This window comes from Polypterus senegalus, chromosome 9 (genome assembly GCF_016835505.1).
Source record: "Polypterus senegalus isolate Bchr_013 chromosome 9, ASM1683550v1, whole genome shotgun sequence".
Classification (NCBI taxonomy): Eukaryota; Metazoa; Chordata; class Cladistia; order Polypteriformes; family Polypteridae; genus Polypterus; species Polypterus senegalus.
In genome coordinates this window covers 120,482,599-120,495,179 of record NC_053162.1, presented here as the reverse complement: position 1 = coordinate 120,495,179, position 12,581 = coordinate 120,482,599, and the positions used below count along the sequence as shown (strand labels likewise).

The window sequence follows — 12,581 nt, the reverse complement described above, 5'->3', positions numbered from 1 at the left end:
TTAATGTTGGGAATGCAGTGGATCAGTCTGTAGTGAATGACAGCAACAAAGTAGAAAACTGAATTCATCAGACAAAGGTGATGTGTGATAATCTGGAAATGACAGCAAAGACTGGAATAGGCCACAATGTACAATAGACCGTTTGCTTATGCTTGGATAGAGTGAAGTTCTTCTAAAAGAGAGTCTAGAACAGTGACAAACAAATCTCAATCCAAGTGAGTGTTTTATTGAGAATTATATAGATTTGATTATCATATTGTTATAAGTTAAATGAGTATTAAAATACACATGCACACTAATTTTGGTATAATCCACAATTAATTTGCAGTCACCATAAGTATGTTTACAACTCTCTGATCTTAGAGAGGGCAAATATTTAAAATAATTCCATAGAGTATTTTATTTTGTGTGGTCTAACTATCAATTTGTGTAATAACATTTTTTTTCTGTATCCAAAGAGCCTTAGTAAAGAACTTAGTAAAGAAAGTATATCTCCAGTATAGAGAATTACCTATGTCCTTGTGATAGTGGCATGCCATAGATTCGTCAGATTCACAAAATGAACATTCCAATACATTCATATGGTGTATGTCCTACTGTATATGATCCTAACATACAAAACATTAATGCGTAAAGACCATATGGTTCCCATCATGACACGAGAAACTTGTTCAGCCACTGGATTTTGCAAATGTGGCTGTTTGTGATTTGTACCACTATGTGTAGTTTTTCAAGATTGTCCTTTTCCTTTCTTTTTACCAGAACACTATTTGTGAGCGTTTATGCTTTGAAAAAATACCTCTACTTTTAACTTTTTTCCAAATGAAAAGCAGTAATTTGGTTTTGTCTTTACAAACTGTCCTTTTTTACATTGTTAAATTATCAAGACAATACAGTATATAAAGACATCTGGACCACATTGCCTAACAAAATTATCCTTAATCATTTGGCAAATAGCATAACATTTTCGAAAGCCCTTAATCCAATTCAGGGTAGTGAAGTGCCAGACCCTACCCCAGCACCGCTGAACACTAGGTTGGAAATAGCCATGGACAGGACACTGCCATGTACACACAGATCAGTGAAATTACCAATTCATGTCTTTAGGGATGTGAAATGAAAACCTCTGTAGACACAAGAGGAACATGCTAATTGCACACAGATGTTTACTGGGTATGGGATTTGGGACCTTGAATCTATAAGTTAACAGCACTGCCCATTGTGCCACCATATCAAATTTGGGCAAGTAATCTTTGTACTTAAAAATATTCAGTTTTACAATGTAGTTTTGGCTCATGTCAGATCAGACTATACCATCCATCCATCTCCTAACCCGCTGAATCCGAATACAGGGTCACGGGGTCTGCTGGAGCCAATCCCAGCCAACAAGGCAGGATCCAATCCTGGGCAGGGTGCCAACCCACCGTAGGACACACACAAACACACCAAGCACACACTAGGGCCAATTTAGAACCGCCAATCAACCTAACCTGCATGTCTTTGGATTGTGGGAGGAAACCCACGCAGACACGGGAGAACATGCAACTCCACGCAGGGAGGACCCGGAAGCGAACCCGGTCTCCTAACTGCAGGCAGCAGCGCTACCACTGCGCCACCGTGCGCCCATCAGACTATACCAACATAAAAGAAATAATTCATAGCACAGATACCTCGCAGTGAAAGGTTTTTATGGAAATTTACTGTACATTGATTCTTCTAGTGTTGTAATATGAGTTTATGAGCACAGAGTTGATTTAGGACTTGGCTGCCCTAAGGAACTCCATTGTGAAGTTAGCATGCATTGCCAGCTAATTTCAGCCACCAATTGAATCTTGGTTGATTAAGAGTTGGAACAAACACTTACTGTCACAATGGCCCTGTAATCAGGAATTTGGAGAGGGGACCAGTGAATGCTGATAGTCTGTTTTCAGTTAGAGAAGTAGGTGATTTATTGTACTGTATTGTACTGGTTAGATAGGGACACAGTTCTGTGTAGTTACGTCCAATAAGACATCAAACATTTGTTATACTCTGATACTCTTACCTTACTCTCCCATTATTCAGCTTTGTCTGTATGCTGCTCACTTAATTAAAAAAAAAAATCAGAGCCTTATTTGCTACCTAAATCCTAACTGTAGCTGGCCTGGGAGACACTGCATTATATTATTTAATAAATTCAGCTACATTTTCAACTGTTATCATATATTTATAACCATTTCTGTACTTTTGTTTTTCCACTGTTGCCAAAAAGAAATTATGCATACCTGGAAAGTGGGGGAGAAAAAAAAAGTAATCTTTTACAGCACATTCAACTTGTTCAGTAGGCTAGCATCTTTTAAACTTAGTGTGTTTCTTTTTAAATAGTTCTTGAAACAGTGTATTTGTCAAAGCATGTGTCAATGTTAAGAGTTGGTACAATGATTTTATTGATTTTCAAACAACTGCATAACAGAACAGCTGCAAACATACCTGCTATTGTAAGAACATACCTGAAGTAGCCAGTGGGTTATTATAGTGCATCTCCAAACGAAAGTACAAGGGGTCCTGACTTGTACCGACAGAAGCTCCTACATTGGCAGGGAATTCAAATGCCTGCAGAAAAAGTTGATAACATATACAGAGTGTGTGAGTTAAAATGTAGTGATTAAGAATGCAATCAATAAAATTCATATCTTAAGTATATCAAATAATATTAAAGTTACAACTAAACCAGATCTATATGAAGAAAGAAGTGCATTACAAATGACTAATTACTTCTCTTAAATTATAACATGTTAGTTTACTCATTGTTTTCTGGATAAAATCACATTACTAATTAGCTACTTTTATGTTACTCCCTAAACCTCAAAAAATATGTACTTGGTTGAAACTACAAGGCTGAGACCCAAATATCCTTCTGTATTTTAATAAGGAGGAAATAACTAGTATCACTGAACATGAATTCAGCAGTTAAATAAGTAAACTTAATGATTCATATTGTTGATCTGGTGTGGCCATCTACCTGCAGTGTTTATTGTGTAACAGAATAAACATGTTCATGTCCGTGTGTCTCTCCTGTATTTCTTCTCTTTAAATTAAATTAGTTGCACACAGACTTCTCTGTTTTGGCCCGAACATTAAAGACATCTAAATGTATGTTGGGTTTTGGTACTACGTGAGGCATATAGCATCTTCACTTGATTAAATATCAAAGACTTTTTCATTCATCCATCCATTATCCAACCTGCGATATCCTAACTACAGGGTCATGGGGGTCTGCTTTAGCCAATCCCAGCCAACACAAGGCGCAAGGCAGGAAACAAACCCCAGGTAGGGTGCCAGCCCACCACAGGGCACACACACACACCCACACACCAGGGACAATTTGGGATCGCCAGTCCACCTAACCTGCATGTCTTTGGACTGTGAGAGGAAACCGGAGCATCCAGAGGAAACCCACACAGACACGGGGAGAACATGCAAACTCCACGCAGGGAGTACCCGGGACGCTGACCTGGGTCTTCTAACTGTGAGGCAGCCGCCCCAAAGACTTTTTATCCTCTGTTAACCTAACTTCTAAAAGCTTGCAAAAATATTAATATAACTATTTAATGTTTAATTACAAAAGTTCCTGGAATTAAAGTCTCCCAGTTAATCGTATTCCTTTAATGTGTTGCATAATTGAAAAACTGTTACTTTTCAATGTGTAATTCAAAATCTTTATTTGTTGATGAAGACAAAGCAGACTTCAATACAATCCCAAAGTAAAATTAGCTACCATGTAATGTTATAAAATAGCACACATCTCCAGTGCAGTTCTGACAACATTATAAAATTCAATATACTCTATGTCTGTGTAAAAATACTGTGTATATACAGTGCATATCAAATAGGATATATTCAAATATATATATATATATACAGTATATATATATATATATATGTGTATATATATAGTATATATATATGTATATATATGTGTGTATATATATTGTCACACACATGCGATTAGGAGACAGCTAAAGGGCCTGGGTAACTGTAATACTACATCAGACCAGAGGGTGGCAGAATGTGCTGACTGTCTCTCTCAGTTTCTTGAAGACCATTCCTGGGAAATCTCGCCAGGTTAGGGCACCGCTGATGATGTCACTTCTGGTTATGACCTAGATGACATCATTTCCTTCCCCAGCCCTTAAAACCACCATCTTACTTCCAAATATTCAGTTCTGTTCAAATGTTTCAAAACTTTTACAGCTGGGAAATAATATGCGGGTGGCTGACCCAAACATATGATGTCTGGAGACATTTTTATTACTATTTATATACTGTATATATAAATTCACTGAGCAAATTATTAGGGACCGCTGTACACCTGTTCATCCATGCAGTTTTCCAACCAGCCCATCATGTAGCAGCAACACAATACATAATGTTTACATCAAGCACCAGAGTGAGGGAAGAAGTGATCTCAGTGATTTCAACCATGGCTTGAATGTTGGGACTAGATGGACTGGTTTTGGTATTTCTTTAACTGCTGATCTCCTGACATTTTCACACACAACAGCCTCTAAGGTTTAATCAGAATGGTGTGAAAAACAAAAACATCCAGTTAGCAGTAGTTCTGGGGATGGTAAATCCTTGTTGATGAGAGAGTTTAGAAGAGAAAGGCCTGACTGGTTCGAGCTGACAGAAAAGCTATGTTAACTCAGATAACCACTCTTTACAATTGTGATCAGTTGGAAAGCATCTCGGAATGCTCAGCATGGTGAAACTTGAGGTGAATAGGCTACAATAGCAGAAAACCATGCCAGGGTCCATTCTTGTCGGACAGTAACAGAAAGAAGGCTGCAGTGCGCATGGGCTCACCAAAACTATATAGCTGAATACTGGAAAAACTTACCCTGGTCTGATGAATCTCGACTGAGACACACTTATGGTAGGGTCAGAATTTGGCACCAATAATATGAATCCATGCAACCAATCTGCCTTTTCTTAATAGTTCAGACTGGTAGTAGTAGTGGTGTAATAGTGAGGAGAATGCATTATTGGCACATTTTGGGCCCATGAATACCAATCAATCATTGCTTAAATGGAGTCTAGTTCCAGCTCTCAATGGAAAGTAGTTTCCTGACCAAAGAAAGTGGATCATCAGCTTTAAGCACATAAAGACAAAAGATCCTTAACTTCCAGCTAACTCAATGAGAAGAGATTGTCAGTGTTATGGTGTATAAAATCTGTACATTTTGGTTTCCATTATATTTTGTTCAAGACAAGACAACAGATGAACTAAGACAAATTAAAGCAGGTTTTCTTCCCTTACACCTTACTTTTATAACACTTGTTCATAGCTTAGAAAGAATGCTTAGCTGATACCTCAGGCTATTGATTACTTTATGGATGGACATCTGGAACAACAGTTTGGTTTACAGCCTGGGACAGGAAGAACTACTAATACCTCAGAGTACATCAAAGGTTTTGTTGTGTGGGAAAACGGACAGTGAATTAATTCATCAATCATTTTGACAGCCAGCCAATCAGGTGCATGTGTTGTTAAACCAAGGCATGACATTTCATAATAAATATGCCTTGGTTTGAAAAGCAAGAGGAGAGAAGCAAAGGGAGAAGAGAAGAGACGAGGAGAAGAAGAAGAGGAAAGGACAAAGACGGCCCTGGTCGTCAGAAAGGCATCATGAACATCGATTGCTAAATCAAAACACCTCCCTGGGACATCCTTGTCATCTGTAACTTTTACGTAAGCTTTTTCTAAAGACTATATATTCAGACTTTCCTATCAGTACCTCTTTTCTAGTATTCTTTGTTCTTGTGGTATTATTATTATTCTTGTAATAAATACCATGCTGCTTTTAACTTTTAATGCTTTGTCTTAATGTCTAGAGTGATTGAAGTAATAAGTTAGATTTCTTTGAGCACCTGGTCACAGCCGGATTTTTGCCATTATTTCTGTGCTACGAGGTTTACAAGACTGAGAGTGAAAGCGCTACTCAACAGAAGGGACAAATACGATAAAGAAGGTTTTGGCTGATAAATGGCATATAGTCAAGAATGCTGAGTCTTTGTATTTTTAAATGTATTCTTGTAGACCAAAAGTCATATTTAGGTCTGAGATATCACTAAAACATCGTATTGTTGTTCGTGCCGAAAATAAGTAAGTCTCTTGAAGGGCCGAATGACAGGCTGTTATTCCTATAGCACTTGTGTGGTTTAAAGTGCTAAGGGTTAATCAGCGTGTGTGTGTCATTCATAGGGCACAGTTGTGGTTAGGGTCTGTGTTTGTGTTTATCTATGTGTGTGTGTGTGTTCATCTTAAAGTGCAACAGTAGACCAACCCGATAACGAACTTGACGAGAACACTTACCCTTGAGGAAACAGGTAAAGGGCAAGTAGAGGGAAATACCACGATAATAGAGTCAGCTTTTAGTTACTAATTTTAAAGGAAGCTGTAACCTCTGGTGATTGGATTAACATCACTTCCAATTACAGATTTACTGCCTGCTTATTGCTTAGTGCATTATTTTGTCTATCACATACAGCCAGAGTTCAGTTTTCAGTTGCAAGCCTAAGATGAATGTCCATTTGGGCACCTTCTTATTTGAAAGAGTGTCTGCAAAGTTGGCTCAACTCTAATTTACACGTTGGTTAAAAGATAAAGTGCAGGAACATTGGTATAATCTATAGTTCTGCCATTTTCTCATGAATGTAGGTGGGAGGCGGTATATCTGGATTTCTGCATCTCTGTTAAATCAGTTGTTTTAGCAGGCCTTGTGTGCTACTAAAAGCCTAGCAAAATGGGCAATGCCCACCTGTCTTACAGAATGAATGTACAACTGCTAAATCTGCAGAAACTGTGTGATGCAATCATGTTAACATGATCCAGTAATCAATAGCACTGTGCAATGTTTTCCTGTTTTAAATTAAGCTTGTTTCGCAAAGGGAGACAACAGATTATGCTCATTTCACCAAAGTGGCAGTTTGCAGTTGCTGCTAGTGGGTCATCACAAGAATTTGTAAAGGCAAAACCGAGGTGTGTAAGCATAAAGGTTGAGAAAAAGAAGCAGATGTGGGCTGAATATGTAAGAATTAGCTAAATGGAGACACGTGGAGCAGTGCAAATCAAAAAAAAAAAAACTTAAAAAGTACTTCAGGGTCAAAAAACATATAAGACCCTCAGAAATAATAATAACATCAAAAGATTTATTGTTGTGGCATTGGTCATTTGGTAACCAATATATATTCCTATCCAAGCAATCACAGGGTGCATGGCAAGATCAATCCCTCAACACACATGGCTGTAAAGAATAACATTTTCTCCCCAACTTCAGTGGACACAAGGGAGGAACCAGCCAAGAGCAGGATGTTAAATGACTGCATGACATATACAGTTACACATGGTTCTTCCTGCAGGTTTAAACAACAGTAGTTTCTTTGGAAAACATGCAAATTATAGAAGACACCACACCCCAGAACTGAAATTGACCCCATTTCCCATATTATATATAGTCAGGGCCAGCTCTATATATAGGCTGAATACTTATCATCCCCAACTCCTTTTTCACATGTGGATCTAAAAGAGGGACTCTATATTGGGGATCCCTATTTGAGCTCTTGCTATAGGGTCTACCTACCGGCACAATGTACCCTTAAGCTGGCCCTGTATACAGTGAGAATCTGCAAGGGGATAGAGTTAAGTGTGTTGGAGCAGCATAACAGAAGCTGCACTGAACAATTGAAGGAAGATGTCAACCAAGACAAACACTGCAAATTAGCATAGAAAAAGGCTGTAATCTCCTGAGGCATAAGTAGGAATTGGTTATAGCTCACCATCACCAAAAAGCCTATAAATAGTACTTCCAACTGTTAACAGCTGCCATTGTATGTGTGTCATTATACTTACCCCTCCACCAACAGCCCATGCTGCAAAAACAGATTGGCATAGGTTAAATGTAGTGCTCTTTGGGCCAAAGTAGCATTCACCATCGAGAGATATCATCTTGTTAAAGGGGCAGACATAAAGTAGCATGTGATGAACTAAATCTTCATTGCCTTTCTGGATCAAAGGATCAATCTGAGGAGACAATAAAGTTGCATTGAAGTTCCTTTAAACTTGGTATCACGTTTCTGATAGAACAATAAAAGTAATATCAAAGAGGAGAACTGTCTCTTTTCACATAAACACAAATTACAGATCAAGTGAAAAAAACAGTGTACATTTAAATATACATTACAAATATACACTACAATGCAAAAGATAAGTAAAAATACATTTTATTCATTTTACTTTGTTATATTGGTTTCATGTATTGCTTTGTTATTAATTGTAAATACTCTTTTCATTTGCCGCTACAAAGCATATCTTATTTTCTTTCTCTTCCTGGCATCTTTGGTGAAATTAGCTCTGCCTTTGACTGAATGTGTTATTACACATGATGCACAGTACAGTTCAGTACCTGTAAATATTGTAATCAAACTAGATGGAATGTATGAGATCTATGCAGACTGACTGCTTGGTCAGAACAGAAGTCAGGTATCAGGAGAAGAGTATGAAACAGTACCTCATTTTACTTGGTCAGCTACATGAGGCAAACTGGGTAGTATATCATTTGTGATGTATAGCCGGCTGTTCATCCCGGCCAATACCCCCACGCCACCAGGTGGAGCCCTCCCTGCAGTATGGAGGTGCCCCGAAGACCAGCAGGGCATTATGGACATTGGAGTCTTTATTCACAGCCCTGCTGGATACCATGGGGGCCGCCAGGAGTCACTGCAGGGAGGCCCAGAGACTATTTGCCTTACGCCCAGGAAGTATGTCATAGTCACATGGACAAAGAGAACGATGTGCTTCCTGGGTGAAGAAAAAAGGATTTTTTATCTGACCCGGAAGTGTTCCAGGTCATATGGACAGAGAGGGTGAAACGCTTCCGGATCGAGCAGTATAAAGGACTGTGGGAGATCCCAGACAGACGAGCTGAGTTGGGAGGCAGGGTGGCTAAGCGTCTGGGAGAGGAGGATTGTGATTTTGGAGTATTGTTTATTGAGAATTGTGGAGAGGTGTGTGCTTTGTGCACTTATTTATAATAATAAATCAAATATTTGGACTTTTACCTGGTGTCTGACGAGTGGTCTGAGGGTACAAGGGGGCGAGAAAACCCTAATCTGTCACATATTATATAGGCTGTTTGTGTCATTTTTGCAAATCCATATCAGGACTCTAGCATCACACCAGCCTGATTTGGATCAAGTTAGACTGAGAATGTTATGTTGTTTTTGCTTCATCTACAAATAGAAGTTACTCATCCAGATTCTCCTTAAACCTAATAAGCTTTGATTGAGACAACTATTTCTAAATCATCTAAAAGTTCAGTTTCATGGGACTGCCCAGCTTAAAATGGGTTGCCAGGAGCATAGAAACCCCTACCATTAGACAGAGCTAGAGCCAACCTGGTGACTCCAGAAGAAAGAGAGAGACAGGGAGAGAGACACACACACTGGAGCAGAAAAGTGCTGCATTGAGGGAATAAGCCACTAGGTGAAGGTACAACCTGCATTAGGAAGGGGTAATGACAATTAAGACACAGAAGCTAATTGGCTATAATCATGCAAAGGCAGGCTCTCTGAATTAGAAGACACTGAGGCTAGTGAATAAATACTAAAGATGACAATTCGCATAAAGGCAGCCCATAGAGGGTGCACAGTCCCGGAAGGAAAAACATGACCCATCTTGTCCCTCTGAAAGAGTTTGTATAACAGGAGCTGCCTTGAAAATGTAACATTTTAAGTCAACTGAAGGGTGAGTTCTACAGGAACAAAAGGATGTTTGCCCTGACTCCATATTGATAACATTGTTGGCTTGAAAAACTGATGTATTCAGTATGTTTAGTGCTTTTCTTCAGAATGGGACCATGGTACCCATTCACTTCATTATAAAATGCAAGAGCAAGCTAGTTATTTTTTATTTATAAAGTATACTTCACTTTAGAACACAGTGTTATGTAGCAAACTAATATATAACATATTTGTGAAGAAATAAATGATTTAAAAATACTGATCCTAAAAATAATATTCTAAGAAAAGTATTTGGATCTGTAAAGCATCTTTTGAATCATGGTCTGTTCATTCTATGATCAAAATAAGGAAAATACTGTCTCCTGGGGCCTACATCAGGAGTTATTCCCAGACAGGGAAGTGTTGTATTAGGAGAGGTACCTGAAATAGATAATGATCAGAGACAGAAGGAACAAAAGGAAGACAGAATTGTGGTACAGTATAAAATAAATGGCTCTGAAAGGGCATAATTTATGATTTATGACACTTTCATGATAATCTTGTTTCACCTGTGACAATGTATTGTTTCAATCACCCTATTCGCTTTTCCAGTTTTTTGAAAAATTCATCATAGTTTAATTCAAATCAATTCAGTATTGTCTTGAATATTTCAATTTTTGATCTCAGCATTTCATACAAGAATTACAAATATAGTATAAAAAAGCAATATTTACACAAAATAAAAAGTTTCAAAATAAACAGAGAAACATCATGAATTATAAGACAAAAAATACAGTAATGTGCCAGTTTCAAAGTTAAGTGCCTCTGCAGTAAGTAATCATTTCCCCATGAAAAACTGTGTAACAATAACAGTGACAACATAAAAATTAATAAAAATTCTTTTTATTTCTCTTGATATTTTGTGAAATAGTTGGAACAATTCAGATTCCATTGACAAGCCTCTCTCTTTGACTTACCATGAATATAACTGTCATAATCATGTAATGTTCCTGTTAATTGTTAATTATCATCTTTTCATTTTTTTTTCCTGATAGTCCTGATATCATTTAAATTTGTTAATTGTTAATTATTTAATTATACTTTTGTTTAGGTGCAAGAGCAAACCCCCTAACTATGTGATATTCTCAGGTGCTACATCCAGTCTTGTCTGCAATAACTGAGGGCTATTTAAATTCTAGGCAGCCTTCTATTGCATCTGTGCAATGGCATTAGTTTCTCCAACTGTGTTTGCTGCCTCTTTTCACACTCTTCTTATAGTTTAATCTTTTGTAAACCTATGCATTTCAGCTTCTCTGGTTCTAGAATTTCTGTTTTTGCTGTTTTTTATGGTACACACTTTTTAGTTTTGCATTTTGAATTTTGTATATTGTTGGAAATAGTTTCTTAAGTTTTCTTCTTAATTATTTAGGTGTCAGGGCCTTCTATCTTGAATATATTTCTATTGTTTTTTGTAAGGAATCCATTGATTTAGTTTATTTTTAAATAATTCCTATCGTTTTCATTTTGATTTTTAATTTGGGTCATCATATTGCTGTCATTTTAACAAGCTATTGCTGATCCCTGATGTCAGAACCATTGTAAACTAGGCATGTCACCAGCGGTCATGGCCCTGTTAATCACAATACCACAGGATTAATTCTCATCTAAGGGTGAGATTCCAAAATCCTTCAAAACGTTTTGAAAAGTTTCGCTCATTTTGAATTCTTTCAAATCCTTCTGACTTCAATTTTTCTTGTGGTTTGTAGCTTTGGATATGGATAGTTGTTCTCCTGCTTTTGAACTTTGCTCTGCAATTCCAAGGGTGCTTTACCGGACTTCCATGTGGTATTGAATCAAAGCATTAACCACTCTATCCCAACGATCTTTCCTTCATCTTCTGTCTAGGTGTTTCCCTCCTGTGCCTACCACTAAACTGGCATTGCACCTGTCTCTTACCCTTCTTGAGCCCAAAAGCCTATAAATAGTCTATGAATAAATGCAACATACTATCCCTAAAAACACCTTGAAAATTTAATAACTTAGGCAGGCTCCTTGTTCAGTAGTTGCTAAGACCATTTTTCTAGAAGTTTTGTGTATTTTACTAGTTTTTTATTGCCTGCCTTTTCAGGGCTTGACCCTTTTCACCTCCATTGGGTCTCTGTGTATATATGTCATGAGTTTATCTGTTTTCTTATTCTTTGAGTATACATCAGTTGAATTGTATGAAATTGCATAAATGTGTATTACAGTACAATAGTCCTCATTTATTACCTAGGGAAGATAGTTGCCTGTAAGATGCCAGTCATTCTGGTGTTTTTAGTGCAAGACAGGAACATAATGTGGATAGGGCACAGGTTTTTTTATGAAACACACATTTCTATTCACACACACTAGGCCAGTTCAGAGCTGAGAATCAACCTGAATCAATATGAATTTGCTAAAAGTACTCCAATACTCTAGTATGTCAGAGAAAGTATGTGCAGAATTGTTCATAATGGGTTTTGTTTTCATTCTATCCTTTGCTGCTACCTCCAGGGTGTCCAGAGTATGTCCCTTAACTGAGTCTGTCCTTTTAATTATCTTGTTGATTAAACGATAATAGAAACATTTTTGTTATCATCCTGTATATTCTCAAAGTAATGGACTTGTAGGAGAAAGTGTAATGTTTAAGAACAAACAATTACAATTAGTTACATTTAATTATAAAATGTAATTTTAGAGAACTTCATGCTCATTGCATGGTGTCTTATTTTTTAATCTATGTTAAACATTTTCCTGCCTTCTTTGACACAGTCCTGTATCCTGTATAATGCTTCTTATAA

General features: G+C 37.5%; 1 protein-coding gene across 1 annotated transcript in view; it reads right to left on the bottom strand.

The window, feature by feature from the left end:
- LOC120535679 (DBH-like monooxygenase protein 2 homolog) overlaps positions 1-12,581 on the bottom strand; it is a 66,648-nt gene that overhangs the window by 39,442 nt on the left and 14,625 nt on the right. The window contains exons 6-7 of the mRNA XM_039763652.1: positions 7,892-8,062; positions 2,490-2,592 (exon numbers count right to left, since the gene is read on the bottom strand). Of these exons, the coding sequence (XP_039619586.1) occupies positions 2,490-2,592; positions 7,892-8,062 (274 nt within the window). The remainder of the gene's footprint in view (positions 1-2,489; positions 2,593-7,891; positions 8,063-12,581) is intronic.